The 25345-nt window shown below is 61.9% G+C and overlaps 1 protein-coding gene across 1 annotated transcript in view; it reads left to right on the top strand.

Moving 5' to 3' along the window:
• The window catches only part of HEATR5B (HEAT repeat containing 5B), a 59798-nt gene that overhangs the window by 13062 nt on the left and 21391 nt on the right, over positions 1 to 25345 (top strand). The window contains exons 7-25 of the mRNA XM_055121898.1: positions 976 to 1133; positions 2993 to 3242; positions 4702 to 4857; positions 6109 to 6359; positions 7597 to 7708; positions 8945 to 9097; positions 9841 to 9940; positions 10112 to 10221; positions 11329 to 11492; positions 11721 to 11896; positions 12235 to 12340; positions 14063 to 14253; positions 15366 to 15525; positions 16121 to 16310; positions 17520 to 17689; positions 18563 to 18707; positions 21375 to 21614; positions 22084 to 22335; positions 23171 to 23352. Coding sequence (XP_054977873.1) covers positions 976 to 1133; positions 2993 to 3242; positions 4702 to 4857; positions 6109 to 6359; positions 7597 to 7708; positions 8945 to 9097; positions 9841 to 9940; positions 10112 to 10221; positions 11329 to 11492; positions 11721 to 11896; positions 12235 to 12340; positions 14063 to 14253; positions 15366 to 15525; positions 16121 to 16310; positions 17520 to 17689; positions 18563 to 18707; positions 21375 to 21614; positions 22084 to 22335; positions 23171 to 23352 — 3266 coding nt within the window. The remainder of the gene's footprint in view (positions 1 to 975; positions 1134 to 2992; positions 3243 to 4701; positions 4858 to 6108; positions 6360 to 7596; positions 7709 to 8944; positions 9098 to 9840; positions 9941 to 10111; positions 10222 to 11328; positions 11493 to 11720; positions 11897 to 12234; positions 12341 to 14062; positions 14254 to 15365; positions 15526 to 16120; positions 16311 to 17519; positions 17690 to 18562; positions 18708 to 21374; positions 21615 to 22083; positions 22336 to 23170; positions 23353 to 25345) is intronic.

The raw sequence follows: 25345 nt of genomic DNA, 5'->3' as shown, positions 1-25345 counted from the left end.
GGTCACACCCGGCGATGTTCAGGGGTTACTCCTGGCTCTGCACTCAGGAATCACCACTGGCGGTGCTCGGGGGACCATGTGGGATGCTGGGAATCGAACCCGGGTCGCCCACGTGCAAGGCAAACGCCCTACCCGCTGTACTATCGCTCCAGCCCCCACATTACATTTTTTAAATTCAGAATGTTAATTTTATTTTATTGTTTTTAAATTATTATATTTTTTAATCACAGTGAGATACAGTTAACAAAATTTTCCTGTTTGAGTTTCAGTCATACAGTTATCGATCACCCAGCCCTCCACCAGTGCACGTCTTCCCCCACCAAGGTCCCCAGTATCCCCCATCCCACCCCTCCCCCTCCTCTGTGGCAGACAGTCTCCCCCATACTCTGTTTCGTATTGCTTGTTATAAATAACAAGAGAGTGGCCGCGTACGCCTGAAATTCTACAGTTTTAGATAATGAGGGTCTGGAGAAGTCTCTGCGGCAGGCGGCTCCGCGGGGAGATTCCTTTGTGTGTCTCTGGATCACGGCCTCTTCGGAGATTGTGGGCATGACCTCCGGGGTCCCTCCCATGGGGACGGGGGTGAGAAGGACCAGCCTGTCCCCCAACCCCTGCGGCCTGGAGTTGCGAATCTTATTTTGATTCATCCCTTTCTCGTGCCCCACTAGAAACACTCTCTTCTTGGGGGGCTTTTCCGTGGCCGGGACTAGGCGGAACCCAAGGGCTCGTGGCCTTCCTGGAGCTTGAGAGCTGGTGTGGCGGCCGCGGGCAGAGCAGACGCAGGTGTCGAGCCCGCTTGCCCCGGAGGTTCTGCCGGGCCGGGTCGGAGGAGGGTCCGGCCGTGCTGAGCTCTCTGCCAGGCACTGTGTCGGCCCCACCGTGGCTGACAGACTAGAGCCCCCCACGCAGGCCCTGGGAGCTTCGAGCGCGGGTGTGGCGCTTCAGTCTCAGGGCACGCGTGTTTCCCGCCCGCAGTCATGCGCCAGAACGTGAAGCGAGCGACCTTCGACGAAGTCCTGGAGCTCATGGCCACCGGCTTCCTCCGGGGCGGCTCGGGCTTCCTGAAGAGCGGCGGCGAGATGCTGAAGGTCGGCGGCTCCGTCAACCGGGAAGTGCGGGTCGGCGTCACCCAGGTGCGTGCGGGGCGGGAGGGGCTGGCCTGGCTCACAGCAGACCCGGTTTCCGTCCCCAGAGGGTCCCCCGGCCCCCCAGGGTGATCCCTGAGCACAGAGCCAGGAGTAAGCCCTGACCGCTGTTGGGTCTGGCCCAACAAGCGAACTGGTAACAACAGCAACAAGAAGCCCAAAATAGTACACACAGGTTGTTCATCTTGTTTCCGTCCAAACATTCCTCTTAGGGCTGGGGATGTAGTTTAGCAGTAAAGTTCTGCCCGGCTTGTGCAAGGCCCCGGGTTTGATTCCCGGGACGGCAAAAGGAAAAATCAACCAAACGGGCCTTTTTTTTTTCTTTTTTTAAATCAAGCAGAAGAATTTTGCTTTGCATTCAGAATTGCATCTCGTATAGAAAGATGTTGATGTGTAAATAAACCTGTGTCTACTATATTTGTATAAACATCTCACAGACTTTACCCACATTTTATTTGGCAGATAATCAGATGTGAAATGGCTGAGCTGACTGAAACTGTACCTAGATAGCTCGAGGCATTCCGATTTTACTGTTCTTCAGAGACCTAAATAATGAATAATGTTGCTTGATGCTTTGGTTGGATTTACTGCCGCTGATTAGACACCCACAGAATGATGAGGTTAATTTACTAGTCATCAGCCAGTGTTTCTAGCTCTGGGCCTGAGTTTAATTAGGATCTCCGGGTTTTCTTGCGCCTGGAACCTGTTCCCGTCATCACTGGACTTAGGGTCTGTGTTCGCTCCCTCTTTAAGGTCACTTTCTGTTCCTCTAAAAGATACTCTCTCTTTTTTTTGGGTTTTTGGGTCACACCTGGCGATGCACAGGGGTTACTCCTGGCTCTGCACTCAGGAATTACTCCTGGCGGTGCTCAGGGGACCATATGGGATGCTGGGATTTGAACCCGGGTCGGCCGCGTGCAAGGCAAACGCCCTACCCGCTATGCTATCACTCCAGCCCCTAAAAGATACTCTCAAGTATTGTTTTCAGTCAGAGGTCATTTTATTAGTGATTTCGGTCCTAAAGGTGATGATTTATTAATTTTATTTATTTTCTCCCTTTTTGTTTTTTCTTGTATTGAATAACCACGAGATACACAGTTACAAAGTTGTTTGTGACTGAGTTTCAGTCACACAGTGCTCCAACACCCAGCCCTCCACCAGTGCACATTCGCCACCACCCATGACCCCAGTTCCCCCAGTCATCTGCACCCCCCGCCCCATAGTGCAGACACTTGTCTTTCTTCTCTCTCTTCTTCTCTCTCTCCCCCCTCTCTCCTTCTCTCTCTCTCTCTCTCTCTCTCTCTCCCCCTCCCCTTCTCTCTCTCTCCCCGCCCCCCGGGATTGTGGTTTGCGATGCCGTTGCTGAGAGGTTGTACGTACATCCCTCTCCTCCTCCCAGCACTCAGTTCTTATCCAGACGGATCATTTCCAACAGTCCCTGTCACAGTGCCCCTCCTCTGTCCTGGCTGCCCTCCCCGTGCCCCCTCGCCCCTGTGGCAGCTTCCGAAGCTGGTGCCGTGAGCACAGCCTGCTCAGGGCTGGAGCAATAGTAGTACAGTGGGTCAGTCATTTGCCTGGTGCATTGCTGACCCGGGTTCAATCCCTGGCACTCTGTATGGTCCTCCAGGCAGCGCCAGGAGTAATTCCTGAGCAGAGTCAGGAGTAAGTCCTGAGCACTGCCTGGTTGCTCCCCTACCCCCCAAAACAAGTACCGTGCTAGAGGGCCGGGGGTTTTGGAGCGGATTTGTTCCGTGTTGGACAGGGTCACTGCGCGTCCTTCCGTGGGCGGCCCTGAGGCGCGCCCTCCTCGCCCTCCCCGCCCCTGACGCCCGTCCTGCTCTCTCTAGGCGTACGTCGTCTTCGTGACGGCCCTGGGCGGCCAGTGGCTGGAGCGCAGCTTCGCCGCCTTCCTGTCGCACGTGCTGGACCTGGTGTCCCACCCGCGGGCCACGCAGACCCACGTGGAGGCTGTGTACTCGCGCCGCTGTGTCTCGTTCATCCTGCGGGCCACTGTGGGCAGCCTGCTGGGTGAGAAGGCGCAGATCGCAGCCGCCAAGGAGATCTGCCAGGCCATCGGGAAGCAGATGAAGGCCGTGGGTAAGCGGCGCCGCGGGGGCCCCTGGTCCTACGGAAGTGCCGTCCCCGTGGGTCCAGTGTCTCTGTGGACCAAGGCACGAAAGTCCTTTTGTGCTGCTTTCATTTTTGGGTCACGCCCGGCTATGCTCAGGGCTGACTCCGGGCTCCGCACTCAGGAATCGCTCCTGGGGGTGCTCAGGGGACCCTGCGGGGTGCTGGGGGTGGAACCCAGGTTGGTCGCATGCCACCCCACTGTGCTGTGGCTCCGTTCATTGAAAACTTTTATTTGCTCTTTAACACAACATAATTTCGATGATGTGTCGTCGTTAAAGATCGGGTAGTGTCCTTTTCCGCAGTGTATAGCTTTCTGTCTTTCCTGGGTCGGTTTATGTTCTTGGCGTGTCGCATTGACCTGCCATCCCAGCAACCGAGTTACAGGCACGTGGGTCCCCTGAAAGTGATCCAGGGAAGGGTGACTCCTGTCTGGGGCGATAGTGTCACGGCGGGGGGCTTAGATCCCCGGCAGCCCAGATGGCCCCGATGGCCCACCCCGTCGGGAGTGATCCTGCTTGCAGAGCCAGTGACCCGGAAACCTGGGATAGTGACCTCCCCCCATCCCCACCCCCAGCACTGCTTGGGGTCACAGCCGCCAAAAGAGAGTCCTGAAAGGAAAGGCACAGAGTGCGGCATCTCGGGGCTGTGGCCCAGACGCAGTCTTGGCGGTCGTTGGAGGAGGAGTCTGTTGCTGAAAGTTCCAGACACTCCAGAGGTTAAGGGTTGGGCGGGACCCCAGTAAGCAGGTGGGAACAGCGCAGAGATTTCCAGGAAGCGATTCCAAAGCCACTTTCCTTATTGAACGACATTTTGGTTGTTCGATTCCCAGCATCCCATCTGGGTGTGACCCAAGAATCCAAAAAATAAGAGGGAGAAAACAAAACAAGAAGAAAAGCGGGGGGGGGGCATCTCCCAGATGTGTGATGGGGGCAGTGTGGCCCCCTCCCCCCCTTCCCAGCAGGATTAACTTTCTGCTTTTGGGGTCACACCAGCGATGCTCAGGGGTTCCTCCTGGCTCTGCACTGAGGAATCACTCCTAGCGGTGCTCGGGCGACCATATGGGATGCTGGGGATCGAACCTGGGTCAGCTGCGTGCCCTTCCCGCTGTGCTCTGGCTCCAGCCCCAGGATCAGCTTTCTGATGACCCAGAGGTCCCGGGCGCTGCGTGTCCAGGCCAGCTGCTGGCGTGGGTGGAGCTGCCCAGGGCCTCCCCGAGCCCGTGCCCGGGACATCCCCTGATCTGCCGTGCTCCGACCGGACACGGGGCCTGGCTCCATCCTCAAGTGCCCGAAGCCACGAGCCCCGTTAAAGCCCCTCCCGGCGCGGTCCGGTCCCGGTTCCGGCTGGGCAGCGGCCGCGCATGCGCAGGCCCGCGAGCCCGAGGCGTCCACCCGCACTCACCCCCGCCCGCGCCCTGTGCCCGCAGAGACGGTGATGAGCGACACGAGCGGCGAGAACAAGTCGGGCGCGGCGGACGTGGCGGCCAGCCAGCACGTGATGGTGTGCGCGCTGCAGGAGCTGGGCAGCCTGGTGCAGGGCCTGAGCGCCACGGCCGCGCCCCTCATCCAGGAGACGTCCATAGGTGAGCCCGGCCGGGCGGGCGGGGCGCTCTGCGGGCGGGGGCCGAACTCGAACCCCAGCACCCCACGGCCCCTCGCCGAGCACTGAGCCGGGAGTGGCCCCCACTCCCCAACAAAACTGGAACGGGGAAAAATTTATTTTAATTTAAAAATCAAAGGGGTCAGAGAGAGAGCACAGAAGGTAACGCTCGTACCTTTGCATGGTCTCCACCCGGCGTCCCATATGGCCCCCCAAGCAGCACCAGGAGTGACCCCTGAGTACAGAGCCAGGAGTCACCCGGAGCACGGAGGGACGTGCCCTGTCTCTCCCAAATCAGAAAAATTAGAAAAAAAACCCAAACCCACATGTATTACTTTTTAAATGTTTTTTGGGTTTTTTTTTTTTTTTTTGGCTTTTGGGGTTGTACCCAAAAAGTGATACTCAGGGGCTCACTGCTGGCTCTGTACTCAGGAGTCGCTCCTGCTGGTGCTCGGGGGATCCTATGGGGTGCCGGGGTTGAATCCGGGTCGGCAACACGCAAGGCAGACGCCCTCCCCGCCGTGCTGGTGCTCTGGCCCCGCAGGAGGTGATTTAAAGGAGCATTTTCTACAGAGCACAGAACACACGGCCAATAACATCCAAACACTGATTTTAAAAGAGTAAATGGAGGGCTGGAGCAATAGCACAGCGGGGAGGGCGTTTGCCTTGCACACGGCCGACCCGGGTTCGATTCCCAGCATCCCATATGGTCCCCTGAGCACCACCAGGGGTAACTCCTGCAGAGCCAGGAGTAGCCCTTGTGCATCGCCAGGTGTGACCCAAAAAGCAAAAAAATAAAAAAATAAAAGAGTAAATGGGAATATTTGATGTTCAGGAAAATCACTGGAATAAAGCCCCGTCCCTGTTTCCAGTCTCAGACGTCTCCAGTGTTTCTGAGTTCTGAGCTCAGCGCGCTTCCCGCTCAGGATCCAGACTACGGCTGGTGACGGGACAGCCAGCCGGAAGCCAGACGTCACTCCCATTTCTGGGTGTCTGACTCCCGAGAGGACGGCCGTATGTCGCGCCCTCGCGCCTGCTTCTGTGGTGGCGTGAGACCATCGTGTCACCTTTCAGGGCCGATGGCTCAGGCCGAGGAGCCCAGCTTGGAGCACAGATCTCCGAGCCCGCCTTCCCACGACTCCTTGTCGCCGGGGCACGTCGGGGCCCTCAGCCCGGCCCGGGCGCTGTGAGGGACGCGTGTGACCCGAGGCTTCTGTCCCCCCCCTCCCTGCAGGCCTCCTGGAGACGGTGACGTCGGTGCTCCTGCACCCCAGCATGGCTGCCCGGCTGGCCGCCGCCTGGTGCCTGCGCTGCGTGGCCGTGGCCCTCCCGTTCCAGCTGACCCCCTTCCTGGACAGGTGTGCCGAGCGCCTCAACAACCTGAAAAGCTCCCCGGAAGCCGTCAGCGGCTACAGCTTCGCCATGGCCGCTCTGCTGGGCGGCGTGCACCAGTGCCCTCTGGGCATCCCGCACGCCAAGGGCAAGGTACGGCACCCGGGCTGCTGGCCTGGGGGAACCGCGGCCCCCCCCCCCCGGCCCGCGGGCTGTGGAGGGCTGTGAGCTGGGGCTCAGCCGGCCATGCTGGGTGGGCAGGCCGGGACCCCCCAGTCCCTGCTTGTGACCAGTTGGCACTCGGCTGACATAAGCTGCCAACCCTAAGTTAAAATAGAGCAATTCATTCTGGTCTGGGAACCATTGAGTGTTTTGTAAATAGTTTCACTTTATAATGTCCTATTTCTTTTTTTTTTTTATTTTTCTTTTTTGGCTTTTTGGGTCACACCCGACGATGGTCAGGGGTGACTCTTGGCTCTGCACTCAGGAATTACTCCTTGCGGTGCTTGGGAGACCCTATGGGATGCTGGGAATTGAACCCGAGTTAGCCGAGTGCAGGGCAAATGCCCTACCCACTGTGCTATCTCTTCGGCCTCTTTTTCCCTTTTTTAATCAAGTCCCCGTGAATTTCACAATCACGGTTCTCATCACTGAGCTTCAGTCACGGGATGTCTGACACCCGTCCCTTCACCAGTGTCCGTCTCCCTCGACGTGTCCCGTTGTAGAGGGGGAAGAGCCTTGATCGAACTGTAGCAGCCGGAGCTTTGCTTTGGCGGGAGGCGCGTGTCCTGCCGGCAGACCAGGTTCCACCCCCGGCACCCCTGAGCACTGCCAGGACCGATTCCCGGGTGCAGAGCCAGGAGTGAGCCCTGAGCACCCCTGGGTGTGGCCTGGGTAACTCAGGTCCAGAGCAGGGCTTCCCTTCCTCCCGACCTGTCCCCAAGCTCGGGCTCCCCGCCGGCTCCCCCTCAGTGCTCCCCTGGTCCCCGACAGCCTTTAGCTCTCCTGCCACCGCACCCCTGGGTTCTTTCTCTGACTGAGTCACTGCTTTTCCTTCTCCGTGTCCCCTGTCCTGTCGGGGAGTTGGAGAAGACGCGGGGGCAGCAGTCGTAACGCTCGGGTCCTGCTCAGACGCGGCCCGCCCTCGGCCAGCCCTCACAGGCTTCCTCCTGTCCCCCTGGGAGGCCGGCAGCTAAGTGGTTCCGGGTCAGAGGGCGTGCGCACGACCCCCAGGGACTGTGAACCCGGGCCAGCTGGAACTCCAATACGGCGGGGGGCAGGTGGGGGTGTGACACTCGTCTCCCCTGTGCTCCCGGCACGCTTGCCCGGGGCCTGGGGCCTGGGCCGCCGCCCTCGGTGCAGCCGCCGCCGAGCCTCTCCTCTCTCGCAGACGGTCGTGAGCATCGCGGAGGACCTCCTGCGCACGGCGGCCCAGAACAGCCGGCTGTCCCTGCAGCGCACCCAGGCCGGCTGGCTGCTGCTCGGCGCGCTCATGACCCTCGGTACGCACGCGAGGCGGGGCCGGGCGCTGGGCCGGGCCCTGGAGTGGCCCCCTGTCCCTTGGGGGCCGGCCTCCCCCGACCCCGCCCCCGAGTCCTTAAGGGCCTGTCACGAGGTGGTCACTGTGCAAACTTGATCTGGGCCTTTGTCGTGGCCGTATCTGATGGACTCTGCAGTCATCCGAGCCCGTGAGGGTTTGGGGTGACATTTCATCCCTCGGCCAGGGCCCCCAGACGGACCCGTCCACACCCCGGCCCCCCGGCACACTGCTGCTGATAGAACCACAGCAGCCGTGGGCGTCACTCCCAGGTCGTGCCGTAGTGTTCGTGGGGCCACACTCTGTTGCCGTCTCTGTATGTGCTTCTAGAGAGCACGCTGCAGGGCCGGAGCCATAGCACAGCGGGGAGGGCGTTGGCCTTGCACACGGCTGACCCGGTTCGATTCCCAGCATCCCCCGTGCATCGCCAGGGGTAATTCCTGAATGCATGAGCCAGGAGTCACCCACCCCTGTGCCTCGCCGGGTGTGACCCCCAGAAATACCAAAAAAGAAAGCAGAAAGAAAAGTAAAGAGCGGCTGTGACAGGAGCCCGGGGCCGCTGCGCCGTGGCCGTGTGTGGCCGCGTCTGAGTCGCCCTGGCACCCCGTCAGGTGACGTTCCATAGATTGGTTTCAGGCCCGTGCTGAAAGCATCCATTCTTTCTATTTTGCTGATACGGTCAAAGTTGTTCTGGGGGCCCAAGAGATAGGAGAGCCTCGAGGGCATTTGCCTTGCACACGGCTGACCCGGGTTCAACCCACAACACCCCACTGGACCCCGGAGCTCAGCCTGGCAGTCAGCCCCGAGCACCTCTGGGTGTAGCTCCCAGCTCGTAGCACTATATCACTGTCGTCCCACTGCTCATCGATTGGCTCACAACGGCTCCGTCATGAGACTTGTCGTGACTGTTTCTGGCATATCGAATACGCCACGGGGAGCTTGCCAGGCTCTGCCGTGCGGGCGGGCGGGATACTCTCAGTAGCTTGCCGGGCTCTCCGAGAGGGACAGAGGAATTGAACCCGGGTTGGCCGCATGCACGGCAAACGCCCTACCCGCTGTGCTATCGCTCCAGCCCGCTGCCCAAGCCATAAGGAAGTAAAAGCCGTGAGTCTGAAGTGCGTTCCACCGGGCAGAGAGGCTCGGGGTCTGCGTGTGTCCTGAGCTCGGGCTCCCAGCCTCACCCCCTTGTGCTCCCCCCCAGGGCCGTCCGTGGTGCGTTACCACCTGCCCAAAATGCTGCTGCTGTGGAGAAACGTCTTCCCGCGCTCCCTGAAGGAGCTGGAGGCCGAGAAGGCCCGGGGAGACTCCTTCACCTGGCAGGTGACGCTGGAAGGCCGAGCGGGAGCACTGTGTGGTGAGAGCCCTGGGCACCGCTGGGGAGGCCGGGCCTCCTGCTGCCCTCCATGGATGGGGGAGGGGCCCGAGTGGGAGGGTCTGGCGTGGCCGCCAAGTCACATGCCGTAGTCACCGCCCCTGCCCGCTTACTCACTGCGTCACACCCCAGCCGCAGTGCCCACGTGCATCCCGGCTCTGCACACGTCACGGCTGCTCTCATGCACGCACACGTGCACGTATGGGCTCATGCTCCTGGCACAGTGCTCGCCTGCCTCTCCTGGCACAGTGCTCGCCTGCCTCTCCTGGCACAGTGCTCGCAGGGGGTGGCACAGACGGGGCCTGCAGGGCTGGAGTCGGGGGTTCCCGACCGCAGAGCAGCCTGGGCCGCCGGTGTATGTACAGGCCATCGGGACCCAACTCAGCCCTGTGCCGGCCACACAGCCGTCCCCTGGGCCCCTGCAGGGTGTCTTTCCTTTGATTCTTGTTTGTCATGGGGCCACACCCGGCGCTGCTCAGAGCTGACGCCTGGCTCCGTGCTCAGGGGCCCTGGGGGACGCCGGGACCAGGCTGGCTCAGCCGCCCGCTGCCTCCTGCTCTCGCCTCTGTTGCTCGTTTCTGGCTGTCGTGACTTTGGTTTGTCCCGATGTCAGAGCTTTGTCTTCTGTAGTAAGAGTAATGGTGGGTGCCTCTGTATGATTCTGTAACCCCCACCCCGTCCTCACTAAAGCGGCTCCAAATCTGTCCCCACGCCCTCTCATCCAGCCATGAGGAGCTTTGTCGCGCATTGCCCTGAGCTCCTGACCGAGGATGTCATCCGGAAGCTGATGACCCCCATCGAGTGCGCCATGACGATGATGTCCCAGTGAGTGCGGCCGCCGTCTCCCGCGCGTCATGCCTGTGCTTCACCTGCGCGGGGCCGGTGACCGGGGAGGCGGGGGTGTAGGCAGCGTGTCCGGGGTGGAGTGAGGGGCCCTGCGGGGCGGGAGCCGGGGGCGTCCCCCGCGGGCTCAGCCTGCTGCCCCTGGCCTTGCAGCATCCCGTCCGTCATCAAGGCCCACGGGGCGCACCTGAAGGCCAGCGCCGCCATGGTCCGCCTCCGCCTCTACGACATCCTGGCGCTGCTGCCGCCCAAGACTTACGAAGGTCAGTGAGGGCGCGGCCCCCCCGCCGCTGCCTGGGCCGCTGGGGCCCGTCTGGGCTGTCTGTGACGGGCGCCTTGGGCCCGCGGGGCCGAGTGTAGAAGCGTGGCCGTAGGCTGCCCACGCCTGGGCACGAGTCAGGGGTCGTTTGGATTCAAACCTAGTGGAGGGGCTGGAGCAATAGCACAGCGGGTAGGGCATTTGCCTTGCACGCGGCCAACCCGGGTTCGATTCCCAGCATCCCATATGGTCCCCTGAGCGCTGCCAGGGGTAATTCCTGAGTGCAGAGCCAGGAGTAACCCCTGTGCGTCACCAGGTGTGACCCCCCCCCAAAAAAAAAGCAAAAAAACAAAAAACAAAAAAAAACCCCAGCGCAGTCTCGGCCTCTGAGCCGGCCTTTCGTGACTGTCCTACACCACTCTGGGCCACTACGGTGACCTGGGGACCTGGGGACCTGGGCGTGGGGGACGTGCGCGGCAGAGTCGAAGCATGACATTGAGTAGACGGTTGATTTGTCTCTAGTTCAGCTAAGATCATGAGTTTTTCTTTGTTTTTTGATGGGAGGTTTTTTGGTGTTTTTTTTTTTTAATGTAAACAGAAACCGCAAGTGTTGATACGGTTCTAGGATTGAAAGTTAGAAATTTTCCAGAATTGAAGAATTAGATAACAAAGATCCAGTATTAAAATCATCCGTTCAAAAAAATTTTTTATGGGAAAGCCATTACATTTCACCGTGGCGTTGTTAAGCCTGTCTGAGGGTCCTTACTGAGCAGCCTGTCGCTGGCTGGGCCCTCGGGGGGCCTGTCTCCGTCCTGGGCCTGAGGTGGCGTCTCTGTCACTTCCCCATCTGACCCGGGTGCTCCTGCTGGAGTCTCAGTGTGGCCAGGCGGAGGTGCTGCAGACATCAGGCCCTGTGGTCTGGGCCAGTGAGTTGACATGGTGCCGGGGGAGATGGGCGGGGGGCTGCCGGGGCTTCTGGAAGTGGGGGGGGGAGTGTCACCGTCCCAGAGTTCTGGCCTGGCGGGGAGGCCCGTCACCATCTCACTGCCGCGGGCCGCCTCACCGTCTCTGTGGACCACCCCTGACGACGCCCCCTGCACTCTGCCCCCAGGCTCTTTCCACGCCCTCCTCCGAGAGCTGGTGGCCGAGTTCACGCTGACGGACAACTCGGCCAACACCACCACGTCTCTGCTGAGGTCCCTGTGCCACTACGACGACAGCGTGCTGCTGGGCTCCTGGCTGCAGGAGACTGACCACAAGTCCATCGAGGACCAGGTGGGCCCGGGGCGGGGCGCTGGTCACCGGGCAGCAAGCGGGCAGGAGGCGGCCTGGGTTCCGTCCCCACCGCTGTGGCCCCCCGGCCTTCCCTGCAGCCGACCCCAGCTCGATCCCCGGACCCGCTTAGGGTCTCCTGAGCACAGAGCCGGGAGTCAGCCCCGAGCACTCCTGGGGCGGCTGCGCGGGAGAAGCTGGGGGTGACTGTCTGCCCTCTGCCCTCCGCAGCTGCAGCCCAACAGCGCGTCGGGCAGCGGGGCGCTGGAGCATGACCCCTCGTCCATCTACCTGCGCATCCCTGCCGGGGAGGCCGTGCCGGGGCCGCTGCCCCTGGGCGTGTCCGTCATCGACGCCTCCGTGGCCCTGTTTGGCGTCGTGTTTCCCCACGTGTCCTACAAGCACCGGTGAGTCGAAGGCCGGCGGCGGAGGCCGCAGCGAGGGGCTGGTCCCTCCGGCACCGGCCCCTCCGACGGGCGGGACACGCGCGTCCACACCAAGGCCGTGTTGCTGGACGCTCGGGGGCCGGGCACCCGTGCCCGATACCCGCCTCCGCGGTGCCGCCGTAACCGCTCCCACGCCTGACTCCGAGGCTGGGCTCCCCTTGCTCCAGCCGTCACGGCGAGGAACTAGACCAGTGCCCGTCGGTTCAGGAGAGCGGGGCGGGCCCACGCGGGCGGGAGATGGGCCGAGCCCGGGCACGGCTTGCCGGCCGGGCGGCGCGGCCCTGAGGCCCTGTCTGCAGCCTGCAGATGCTGGATCACTTCGCCGAGTGCGTCAGGCAGGCCAAGGGCGTCCGCCAGCAGGCCGTGCAGCTCAACATCTTCACCGCGGTGCTCAGCGCGCTCAAGGTAGGTGCTCGCTGGGCTGACCCGCTATCCCGGTTGCTGTCTGTCCCCCACTGCTGGTTTTCTGTGAGTTTAAGTGACCGGCAGCTGTGCTGCGCTTCACCTGCTGCTCAGAAACGTGCCCCGCCTCTGGGTGATGTTTGTGTTTTAACTTTGCCCCTGGGACTCCACGAGTGGGTCCTTGCTGGAGTCTCGGAGCTGGCTGACCAGGGAAGTCTGGGGAAGGGTAACTAAGGGAACCTCCGCTTTGCTTCGGGCTGTCAGCCCCCCCCCACACACGGTGACTCTGAGAATGGCATTCGAGACGGCTCCCCTGCTCGCTGGGTTTCTGCCTGGTGTGATCTGCTGAGCTTTAAAAAAAAAACGCCAAAGTTATAATATTTTTTTTTAATTGAGTCACCATGAGATACGCAGTTACAGAGCTGTTCATGATCAGGTTTCAGTCATACAGTGTTCCAGCAGCACCCCTCCCTCCAGCCCTCTCGAAGCCCCCTCTGTGCAGGCACTTTCCCCCCTCTCCCTCTCTGTCTGTCTGTCTCTCTCTCTCTCTCTTTCATGCTCTCTCCCTCTCTGTCTCTCTGTCTCTTTCTCTTTCACTCTCTCTCCCTCTCTCTCTGTCTCTTTCTCTCTCTGTCTCTCTGTCTGTCTCTCTTTCACTCTCTCTCCCTCTCTCTCTGTCTCTTTCTCTCTCTGTCTCTTTCCCCCCCTTCTCCTGAACCATGGTCTTTTTTGAACCTCGGTCACTCCATGTGTGAACTGAAATAGCTAATAACCATCTGCCTCTCGGGGTGCGGCTGCTGACATATATCTATTCGGCACCGCACCCCCATAAGGTGTTCCTGGCTCACTGTGAAATCTGCTCAGTCTGTGTGTTCACGTGGACAGAAGTTCTGCCATGGTTTGGGGACAGGCCCTGGGCATCGACCGTGAGGGCATGTGTGTGCCAGTGAGACGGCCGTGAATAGCAGCGCGGGCATTTGTGTGCGGGCGGCACGGTCCCGGTCTCCCAGGCCTGGCATGCCGGGGCCGCCGGTGCTCGGCTGTCAGAGGCGTCTTTCCCCAGCGCTGTCCCGCTGTCCTCACCCCGGCACTGAGACTCCGGCCTCAGCCCTTTGTCGAGTACGCAGGACAAAGGTAGCGACTGCGAGCGGTGCGGCGAGCAGACCGTCAGCTCGCAGTTCCTGCCGCTGCCGCGTTCTCACTCGCCCTGGGTGTTTCACGGTCTCCCAGGTTTAAGCATCTTCTCTGCTCTGTTGTGAATCAGTTTCTTTCTCACCTAGCGTCTTCCTTCCTGAAAGTTAAGTAAGGTTTAGTCGGTTTGCTGAGACTGACCAGCACTTGTGTGTAGAAGCGCCTTTGAGGTGTGAGCCTCTGGCTACACGCGTACCAGGGATTGCTTTATTGCAGGGTTCTCAGGTCACCGTTTTGTTTGTTTTGGGCCCTGGCGGGCGATGCCCACGGCTGCGTCCTGGCTCTGTGCTCACGAGCCCCTCTTGGTGGGGCTGAGCCACACGCACACCCTCGCCCACCCGCGCTTCGCTCTTTGCAGCCCCTCGAGGCACTTCTGATTTACCAGGCTCTGGAGTCGAGTTTAGGAAGGTGCAGTCAGGGCTAGGAACGTTGGCGGAACAAATACTGTGTCGGCGCCTGGATACTTTGTTTCTTCCTGTGATTCGGTGTGAATTATGCCGTGTTACTCTTATTTTGCTTTCTAATAACTCGTAGGGCTTGGCCGAAAACAAAAGCACGCTGGGTCCCGAGGAGGTCCGAAAGTCGGCCCTGACCCTGGTCATGGGCGCCCTGGACAACCCCAACCCCATCCTGCGCTGCGCGGCCGGCGAGGCCCTGGGCCGGATGGCGCAGGTGGTGGGCGAGGCCTCGTTCATCGCCAGGATGGCCCAGCACAGCTTCGACAAGTAAGGGGCCGGGGACGAGCGCTGGCTGCGGGGGGGGGTGGGGGGAGCAGGTTGTGCTTTCCACAGCACCTCGCGATCGCGGGAGGATTGCGTGCGCCCCATCCCAGGTCTGGAATGTTCCACGGTGCAGCCAGGGAATTAGTAATAGGACCTGTTGGTGATTGCGTGTTACTATCCCATCAGTGAGCTGATTCCAGGGGTGCCCTGAAGACCTTCCGCTCCTGCCCCGACACCAACCCACTTCCCCGACATTCTCCCTGTTGCTGTTTTTAAGGGGCCAGAGCGATAGTGCAGTTGGGGAGAGCGTTTGCCTTGCACGCAGCCGACCCGGGTTCGATTCCTCCGTCCCTCTCGGAGAGCCCGGCAAGCTACCGAGAGTATCCCGCCCACAGCAGGGCCTGGCAAGCTCCCCGTGGCATATTTGATATGCCAAAAACAGTCACAACAAGTCTCACACTGGAGACATTACTGGTGCCCGCTCAAGCAAATCGATGAGCAATGGGATGACAGTGACAGTGACTATTTTTAAAACCCTTACTATTACCAAGTGTGTCAGCTATTAAGTTATCCCCAAATCAGGGGATAAAGTTAAGTACCCGGCTTTAAGGAGTTCTTTGCACGTCTATCAAAGACTGATCGGGAGGTCCAAATAAGTGTGACTGAGACGGTGACTCGAAGTGATGGCTCAGTTGTTCTTCAAGGACTTAAGCAGGAAAGCTGGAAGTCAGCTGACACGACTCAAGGCAGTTACTTATTCTTGATTCCCACGTCATGTCATAGCTTCTTCCTGATGATGGTGTGACCTCAGTAGCCGAACTGCTGGCACCTGTCACTGGCAGGGAGGGAGAGGGAGGGGGGACGCAGAGAGGCAGGGAAATGGGGAGGGAGCGAGGGACGGGCAGGGAAGTCGAGGCAGCCAGATCGATCTGCACTGCTGCCTGTCTGCGTCCTTTTCCTGCCCTCACCCTCCAGTGGCCATTTGACCGACACAGTGAGAAGACGCTTTAGGTGTCTCCGGAAACGGGAGCAGGGCAAGCATCCGGCATGCTCGCTGCCCTCTGCCCTCCGCCCTCCGCCCTCCGCCCGGCTCCCGCAGCCTCCCTGTGTTTCAGGTTGAAGTCGGCCCGCGACGTCGTGTCCAGGACGGGCCACTCCCTGGCCCTGGGCTGCTTGCACCGCTACGTGGGGGGCATCGGCTCCGGGCAGCACCTGAAGACCAGCGTGAGCATCCTCCTGGCGCTGGCGCAAGACGGCACCTCCTCCGAAGTCCAGGTTTCACAGCTCCCTCCTGTCCTCCCGGGCAGAGTTGGGGGGTCCCCCGGGAAGGGTCCCAGCTGTGCCGCACGCACAGCCGGGCCCCGGGTTTCTGGTGGGTTGGGTTGGGGGCCGGGGGGGGCCGGGGGCCTTGTACCTGTGGGGGTCTGTGCTGTCCAGCTCAGCCGCGTGCAAGGCAGGTGCTCCCGCGCTGTGCTCCTGCTGCAGCTCCGTCTTTCGGAGTATCAGGGCGTGAGCATCCGGGCAGCTGGGGCTCCCGCAGGGCCTGTCAGAGGGAGGCGGCCCGCCTGCGTGCTGTGGCCTGCTCGCAGGAGGCGCCCCAGGCAGCTGCGTGAACAGAGGATGAGGGTGGCTTTCGGTGCGGCAGAGACGCCGCTCCCGTGAATAGCGCCCCCTGGGCCAGAGCCACGTGCTTGCCACGCGGGTTCCAGGGCAGGGACCCTCCGTGCCCAGCACCGCCCGTTCCCACCGTCTGTCCACGCACGAGACGGTCTCGGCCTCGGTCTGGTGCGGAAGCGGCTCCACTCCCGGCCACGGGCGGACGCGGAGGCGCTCGCGGCGCCCCCCTCAGCCCCCACTCTCCCCGCTGCAGACCTGGTCCCTGCACTCGCTGGCGCTGATCGTGGACTCCAGCGGCCCCATGTACCGCGGCTACGTGGAGCCCACGCTGTCGCTGGTGCTCACGCTGCTGCTCACCGTGCCGCCCTCACACACCGAGGTCCACCAGTGCCTGGGCCGCTGCCTGGGCGCCATCATCACCACCGTGGGCCCCGAGCTGCAGGGTGAGCTCCGGGGCCCCTCTGGGCTCGCCGTCCTGGCGGGGCGGTCCTGACTCCCGCCCCTTCCTGAGGTCTGGGGCAGGGGGTTCCTGAGTGGGACTTCGCCGAGGGTCCGTGTCCCTGGGCCTCTCTAGACGCGGCACAGCTGGCGGCTGCTGTCACGGGGGAGACTGTGTTGCCTCATTTTTCCCTGAGAAGGAAACTCAGAAATCCACGTCGCTCGCGTGAGCTCAGCTGTGGGCAGCCTTGACGCTCCCACGTCCGGCGTCTCAGCGCTGGTTCCGTGGCGACTCAACGCCCTCCCAGGAGGCTGTGGGGGCCGAGTGTCGCCCCCTGTGCAGTTTCTCTTCCCTCACTCATGCTCAGGGAGGGCTCTCGGCGACCCCACCGTCCTCAGCCCTTCGTGCCGGCCCTGCCCGAGCTTGTCCCACGGGGAAACGCCGGGGCTGAAGCTGGGGAGAACTTTCCCTGCTTCTATTATCCGCCAGCGAGAGGTTGGGTCAGCCCTGCAGGGGGACAGGCTCTGGCCCTGCCCCAGCGCCTGGCGTCTCCAGACAGACAGACATTTCCTGAGAGGACGGGTGTGGAGGCACCACATACCACACACACACACACACACACACACACACACACACCCCACATACCACACACACCACATACCATATACCATCCACAGCACCATACACATACCATATACACACACCACACACCACATATACCATACGCACGACACATGCGCACACACACCACATACCACACACCACACACACACATACAGTCACGTAGCACATACACCGCATACCAGACACACCACACACAATCGTATACACACACCCCACACATCGCATACCACTCACACCACACGCACTGCATCCCCCCACACCATATACCACATACACACACAACACACTACATACACCCCACGCATACATCACATCACAGCACCCCTCCCCCCACATACACACCACATACGCCGTCACCCCCAGAGAAAGCCCTCCGGTGAGGAACGCGTACACGCACATCAGAAGCAAGCATGTTCTTTGGTCTGGGGGCACAGCTGGCGGTGCTCAGGGCTTCCCCCCGGCTTGGCCACATGCGAGCAAGCACCCTGCCCGCCGCACCCCTGCCAGGGCAACTGACGCGAGCGGGTCCGAGAGGCGTCTTTGTGCCCGGCGCCATCTCGGGGACGCTGACAGACCCGTCCTCCGCCAGGCACGGGCGCGACCGTCTCCACCATCCGCTCCTCGTGCCTGGTGGGCTGCGCCATCACGCAGGACCACTCGGACTCGCTCGTGCAGGCCGCCGCCATCTCCTGCCTCCAGCAGCTGCACATGTTCGCCCCGCGCCACGTCAACCTGTCCAGCCTCGTGCCCAGCCTCTGCGTGAGTGCGAAGCCTCGTCCCGAGTCTGCGTGCCAGGGAGCAGCTTCCCGGGGTCAGAGGGGGCGTAGTCACGGGGCTGCTCTTCACCTTCGGCGGGGAGTATCTTGAGAGCTGGACACAGCAGAGCGGCCGGGACACTCGCCCTGCGCTACACGCGCCCTTCCGGCGGTGAGCCCAGAGCGTGGGCAGGAGGGAGCCCCGAGCACAGAGCCGGGAGTGAACCCCGAGCACAGAGCCGGGAGGGAGCCCCGAGCACAGAGCGGGGAGTCACCCAAAACCCAAAAAAATCGAAAAGAAAAACCATATTTAGATGCCATGGGGTCTGTGTAAAGGAGGGCAACTAGGCGAGACCTCTGGCACGTCAGCTGTCGTGTGATTAGGCGCGAGCGTGTCTGGGACAGTCACCGTCGCCTCCTGACTAGGCTGTGTGCCGAGTCCTCGCCCGAAAGGCAGCCAGGGCATTGCGTGTCTCCGAGGCCACCTCCACAACGGAGACCTGCGCCTGCGTCCCCTGACCCCTGACCCCTGCCCTCCACCCGCAGGCACACCTGTGCAGCACCACCTGCCTACCCTGACCCCTGACCCCTGCACCTCCCACCCACAGGTGCACCTGTGCAGCACCACTGCCCCGATCCCTGACCCCTGCCCTCCCCCCGCAGGTGCACCTGTGCAGCCCCACCTGCAGTGACCCCTGACCCCTGCCCTCCCACCCGTAGTGTGCAGCCCCACCTGCCTTCCCCTGACCCCTAACCCCTCCAACCCGCAGGTGCACCTGTGCAGCACCACTGCCCTGACCCCTGACCCCTGCCCTCCCCCCGCAGGTGCACCTGTGCAGCACCACTGCCCTGACCCCTGACCCCCGCCCCCCCACAGGTGCACCTGTGCAGTTCCCACCTGCTGCTCCGCCGGGCGGCCGTGGCGTGTCTCCGGCAGCTCGCACAGCGGGAGGCTGCGGAAGTCTGCGAGTACGCCATGAGCCTCGCCAGGCACTCGGGGGACAAGGAGAGCGGCGGGGCGAGTAAGTGGGGCGTCGTGTTGGGTGAGGGGTCTGAGCAGCACTGCAGCAGGGCGCCGGCCTTGAACCCCAGCACCCGAGACGGCTCCCTGAGCACAGGGCAGGGGTGTGGCGGGGAGGGGGTGGTAAACTGAGCATCGCCGGGCTAGCCCCCAACCACAAAGTCTAATCACTGCTGTGTCCTTGCCCCTGGGGTGGGCATCCCCAAGGGTGTCTGGGTGCCCCGGGACCCCTGAGGCCCGAGGGTGCAGTGTCAGGGTCCTGCCACACCCGTGCGCCTTAGCCCCTGCACCGTCTCCCCCGCTTCTCATTCTTCTAAGTAAAATAGAGCCCCAGGGGCCGTGGGGGTGGGGCAGGGACAAGGCGACGGCCTGGTGCCCCCTGGGTGTGCACCCTCCCGCCTCCCCGTTACTCCCAAAGCCCAGTGCTGTGTTTCTGGTCCTTAGATTGGGGGGCCGGGGGTCGCTGCACGTTAGGTGCCCTCCTCAGTGTGCTGCCCCTGGGCACCACCAGGGGTCGATCCCGTGCACAGAGCCAGGCGGGCACCCTCAAGGGAATGGAACCTGGGGACTGGAGCCGGGGACTGGCGTGCGGGGCCTTCCCGCGCCGCCCCCTGCAGGTGTCCGAGGGGCATCTGAGCGCAGCCTGGTGTCAAGGATGCTGCTCGTGTCCCTCAGGGTAGACTCGGAAGACAGAAACCCACCGAGTGTGCCCGGCCCTGCAGGAAGTGAGTCTCGGTAACAGCGTTTCCCAGAGGTGACGTGTAGGCTGCCGTGCTCTTACGCTCTGTAGCAGAAAGTTGCTTTCTGCTTTCTTCTCCCTGTGACGGGCTGGGGTCCAGCCCTGACGCGGCCCGGGGCCCGTGGTCTGGACGCCCGTCAAGATCTTTCCCCGTCAGCGTGGTTCCCGTTTCCTGGGAATCTCCCCTAAGCGCTTGAGGGCTGAGAAACAAGATGCTGCCAGCACGGAGTGACCCTGACCGCAGAGCCGAGAGTGGCCCCTGGGCACTGCGGGCGACACCCCCAACACCAAAGAGGCCAAAAAGATAGTGTTTGTTTCAAAGGCAGCTGGTTACGTCCCTTCTCTGTTTATATAATAGTACAAACGGTTTGGGGGCACAGCCGGGATTTAACTGCTGCTTTTCTATAGTGGTTGCGCTCAGTGGTGTGGGGTGGGCTGGGAGACACACCTGAGGTCCTGGGGGTCAGTCACGCCTTTCCCAGCCTTGGGCTTGGCCACTTGTGCCATATCCCTTGTCCCAGTGGTGTTGCATTTTTATTTTTTTTTTGTTTTGGTTTTTTTTTTTTGGTTTTTGGGTCACACCTGGCGATGCACAGGGGTTACTCCTGGCTCTGCACTCAGGAATTACCCCTGGTGGTGCTCAGGGGACCATATGGGATGCTGGGATTTGAACCCGGATCGGCCGCGTGCAAGGCAAACGCCCTACCTGCTATGCTATCACTCCAGCCCCTGGTGTTGCATTTTTAATGAATGTTTCTTGGAAGGACTTTCCCAGCGTTTTCTGGCTTTCAGGATATCGTTCATTCGTGGTCTGTGTTCTGGCTTCCAGAGTTCAGGGCCAGGGGTACAGAGCAGGCGGTCAGGCACCCCCTTCCCCAGGGTCTCTCGGCCCCCCAGACCCCCAAACAAACCAGCACAAACAGGAATTCGAAGCCTGAGTGAGTTCTGACTTGCTGTTTCAGCAGAGGTAACTTTTGCAGTCGGCTGAGCTGAACCTATTTAGGAATGTGTTATCTTTCACCTTTTTTTGTTGTTGTTAGCATTAATGGTGTGTTTATTGAGCATTTCCTGGAGATTAGAAACACCTCCCAGCAGGGCTGAGGCAGCGGTTTGGCCCCCCGCACCCCTGCTCCCAGCCACCGCTGGGTGCTTCTCCCAGCACCAGGCCAGGCCGAGTACCACCGGCTGTGGCCCAAAACCAAAAATAAATAAAATGAGATAGTAACTAAGGTTCCTTCCAGTGATTCGCCTTGGAGACAGGGGGTCTGTGGTGTTTTATCAGGGACCGAGTCACTTTACTCCTCGCCCTCCCATTCCCTGGCTTCTGCCATGCCGTAGGGTCACACACTAGAGGGCAGTGTGCTCGTCCACCTGGCCCCGGTGCTCCCCTGGATCCCACACCTGCTGTAGTGCTCCCTCAGATCCTGTTTCTGGCCACAGTGCTCCCCTCAGATCCTTTATCTGGCTGCGGTGCTCCTGCAGACCCGCATCTGGCCACAGTGCTCCCTCTGGCTGTGGTGCTCCCTCTGGCTGTGGTGCTCCCTCAGACCTGCATCTGGCTACGGTGCTCCCTCTGGCTGTAGTGCTCCTTCAGACCCGCACCTCGCCGTGGTGCTCCCTCAGACCCGCATCTGGGCGTAGAGTTCAGGGCAGGCCCTTGGTGCAGGCGCCCGCGTGGCGTCTGCGGGCGGCTCTGGCTGTGGTGCTCATCCATCTGCCTCAGTGCCGCGGGGTGCTCGCTCCCAGTGAGCACCGTTTCGGCACTGGCGCAGCGCGTCACCAGACCGGCCCAGGGCTGGCCCCGGGGCCGTGAACGGGCAGCCATGCCGGCCCTCTGTCGCTGCGGGCCGGCGGGTGCTGGTGTTGTGGCCGCGCGTGGGCCCGCCTTGTGCCCGGCCGCCGCCCGCCACGTGTCTGCCTCGCTCTCAGGTGCCAGCGCCTTCACGCCCGGGTTCAGCTCCCGGGGCGACGTCCACTGCCGCCACCAGGGCGTGAACATCACGGAGACGGGGCTCGAGGGGCTGCTCTTCGGGATGCTGGACCGGGAGACGGACCGGAAGCTCTGCTCCGACATCCACGACACGCTGGGCCACATGCTGTCCTCCCTGGCCGTGGGCAAGCTGGCGCACTGGCTCATGCTCTGCAAGGACGTGCTGGCCGCCTCCAGCGGTGCGGGGGGACGCGGGGCGGGGACGCGGGGCGGGGACGGCGGGGGGGGGGGACACGGGCACGGGGACACGGGGCGGGGACACGGGGCGGGGACGTGGGTGCAGGGACACGGGCGTGGGGACATGGGCGCGGGCGAGCTTCCGCGGGCAGCTGCGGGGCCCGGGAGGCCCACAAGGCCGGGCACATGCCAACGTGGCTGGCCCTGGGCGTGGCCCTGAGCAGCGGGGGGCCTCACCTGGCGCCTGGGCACCGCCCGGCCAGTGTGAGCAGAAACCCTGCGCCGCGGCTGAAGGGTGAAGTACGTTAGAATTAAGCTGAACTATTGAGCTTGATTTTTTTGGAAAATGAGATTAAGTTTGATTTTTCAAACGTAAGTTTCAAAGAGCTGCAGAGCAGCCGCCGCTCAGCCGTGAGGCCCCGGGGCCGCGCGTCCGGGCCCCGCTGAGCCTGTCCCCCCACCCCCCCGCAGACGTGAGCACGGCCGCGCCCCTGGGCGGCGGGAAGGACGAGGAGGCGGAGAAGAAGGACGAGATGGACGACGACTCCATGTTCACGACGCTCGGCGAGGATGACAAGTCCAAGCCCTCGGTGGCGCCGCGCTGGGCCACACGCGTGTTCGCCGCCGACTGCCTGTGCCGCATCACCCACCTGTGCGAGGGCGCCCACCCCGCGCACTTCGACCTGGCCCTGGCGCGCGCCGCCAAGCTGCGGGAGCCGGCCAGTGAGTGACCCCCGGGACGCCCTCGCCCGCGACCCCGCCGTCACCCTGTGACCCTGCCGTCACCCTGTGACCCCGCCGTCACCTTCCCTCTGTGACCCCGCCGTCACCCCTGTGACCCCGTGGTTTCCCGCCCTCCACCTGAGGACGGGATCCCCTCCTAGACTATCCGTCCTCGGTCCCGTTGGAGAGAAGTCGGGTCGTGTCAGAGCACTGGCACAGGGGTCCTGTCCCCGCGGGTGGTGATGGTCTCGCAGAGGCGGTTCTGACGCCGTGGAGAGGCGGGTCTCGCCAGCCTCTCTCCCTGCATTGCTGGGGCGGCCCCTCGTGGGTGGGGCACTCGCTACGGTGCCCCCTGGGAGTCGCGGCTGTGGTGCCCGTGGTGGCCCAGGCCCAGCGCTGCCACTCGGAGCCTGCAGGGCAGATGCTCCCATCCCCTGGGCTCGAAACTGGCTCTGGAGGTGGAGAAACAGTTCCTGGGCAGGCGAGGGTCTGTTTACACGTGACCCAGCCTACAGGCTTGGGGCTGTGAGCACTGGATGCAGAGTCCAGTGAGGGGACACTGGTGCTTGGGCTGCAACTCCATTGGCCGCATCCAGGCCAGTGCCTCGCTCTCCTGGCCGTCTCCCCCTGCCCTCTCCTTCCCTGGCTGTCTCCCCCTGCCGTCTCTCCCCCTGCTGTCTCTCCCCGCCGTCTCTCCCCCGCCGTCTCCCCTGGCCCGTGCCTCCAGAGGCCATGACGGAGTGTGTTCGAGGACCTCCGAGTGTGGCCCGGCGGGGCCCGGCGGGTCCCGTCGGTTCCCGGGGCCGTTGCCCACGCGCCCGTGCTCTCCTTCCAGACGACTTCCTGGTGCTGCATCTGTCCGACCTGATCCGCATGGCCTTCATGGCGGCCACCGACCACAGCAGCCAGCTGCGCATGGCCGGCCTCCAGGCGCTCGAGGTCATCATCAAGAAGTTCGCGGCCGTGCCCGAGCCCGAGTTCCCTGGCCACGTCATTCTGGAGCAGTACCAGGCCAATGTGAGGCTCTCCTCGGGCGCTCGCTGGGTGGGAGGGCGTGTGCCCGGCACGCAGCCCACCTGGGTTGCGTCCCTGGCACCCCGCGGGGTCCCCTGGGCATGGCCGGTGTGGCCCCGCCCGGGAGGAACAGGCCGAGCACGCGGGAGGTCGGAGTCGGCGCCCGGGCCCAGCTGGCGCCCCAGCCTGGCAGCTCTGGGCCCGAGTGTCACCCCCAGGCCACACGCCCCGGCTGAGAAGGGCCAGAGAGGCCCCAGCCTCCGAGCACCGGGAGGGCTCCCTCCCCCCAAATTAGAAGACAGGACAAAAGTTTGACTTCAGAGTTGTCATAAATGGGTGAAGACATGGGCGGGAACATTCGCTTCCGTGCCCGAGGCCCGCTCCAGGCTGGCACCTCACGGTCCCCCGAGTACCCCTGGGGTGTGACCCCAGACCCTCCCCGAAACACTCCCATGGCCAGAGAAACGCACGTAGGAGGCCGCTTGTGCCCACCGGAAGGCCCGGCGTACCCCAGAAAACCTCCCTGGCTTTATTTCCTCTGCTTGGGCCCCCCGCGGTGGCTCCCAGGACGCCCTTGGCCTTGGGGCTCACCTGACCTGCCACTATTTTTAAGTCAGATAGCAGGTTGCTGATAAAACCGGGGCGGGAATCTCAGCCGTGTCCAGCCCGAGTTTGGACACCAGCCGCCCCTCTCCAGATAAGGCGAAAGAACGCCGAGGGGTGTCGCGGGTATTTTTATACAGACACCCTTGACGGCTTTACTCCCGGTGGCCCTGGGCTGGGTGAGCCCGGGACCCCACGCCTGTGAGGCGGTCGCCCCACCGCCGAGCCAAGCCTGGCCCCCAGAGCGTTTTTCATTATTTCAGGGTTTTTTTTTTTTTTTTAAGTTATGGCATTGTGGCTGACAGTATTATTTATTCATGTATTTATTTTCGTTTCGGAGCCACACCCAGCTGTGCGCAGGGCCTGCTCCTGGCTCCGCACGCGGGGAGTGATCCCTGATGCCAGTGATCCTGGCAGCTTGGGGGACCCTGTGGGGTGCCGGGGCGTAGAACCTGGTCGGCTGCCTACAAGGCAGGTGGCCTCCCCGCTGTGCTGTCTCCAGGCCTGGATGGCACCGCCGGCACGGGCGCTTGGCTGCTCTGGGCTGCGTTTCCCCTCCTCCCTCCTCCCGCCTGTCCCCCTCAGTGCCCGCCCGTGCGCTGAGCTGTGAGAGTTCATCGTTCCTTACGGCTGAGCAGGATTCTGTTGCGAAGCAGCTGCTTTGTTATTGTGAAAGAAAAGGCTGCACCTTGTGTGCTGAAAACTAAGTTGACTTTTAATAACAGGCACGAATACTACAAACAACAGGCACAAAAATCAAATCATGCTGAGGCACTGGGAGAATGAGAGGCTTTCAAAATGAATTTTTGTTGTTGTGTTTCTGGAGTAATAGCACAGCAGGTAGGGTGTTTGCCTTGCACGAGGCTGACCTGGGTTCGATTCCTCTGTCCCTCTCGGAGAGCCCGGCAAGCTACTGAGAGTATCCCGCCCGCACGGCAGAGCCTGGCAAGCTACCCATGGCGTATTCGATATGCCAGAAACAGTAACAAGTCTCACAATGGGGACGTTACTGGTGCCCAATCAAGCAAATTGATGAGCAATGGGATGACAGTGACAGTGACAGGGAAGTTAAATAACCTCTTTAAGATCAACAAGCAAATCGATGAACAACTGGACGACAGTGTTCCGGTGTTTTTTGGTGTAGGGGCCACACCTGGCAAAGCTCAGGGCAGTGCATGTAGGGACACTGAGGGCGGTGTTCAGGGGACCGTGTGGGGTGTCAGGGATTGAGCCCAGGTTGGCCACATGCAAGGCAAGCGCCTTGTCTGCGGTACTATCACACCAGGTCCAGTTTTTATTATCTCTGGGAACATGTGATATGAGTTGATTAGAAAATTGTGTCTACTAGTAAAAATAAAGGGAGGAGGGGGCTGGAGCGATAGCACAGCGGGGA

The sequence above is a fragment of the Sorex araneus genome, chromosome X, assembly GCF_027595985.1.
Source record: "Sorex araneus isolate mSorAra2 chromosome X, mSorAra2.pri, whole genome shotgun sequence".
Classification (NCBI taxonomy): Eukaryota; Metazoa; Chordata; class Mammalia; order Eulipotyphla; family Soricidae; genus Sorex; species Sorex araneus.
Note: the sequence above shows the minus strand (reverse complement) of the source record. Positions and strands in the feature narration are given on the sequence as shown.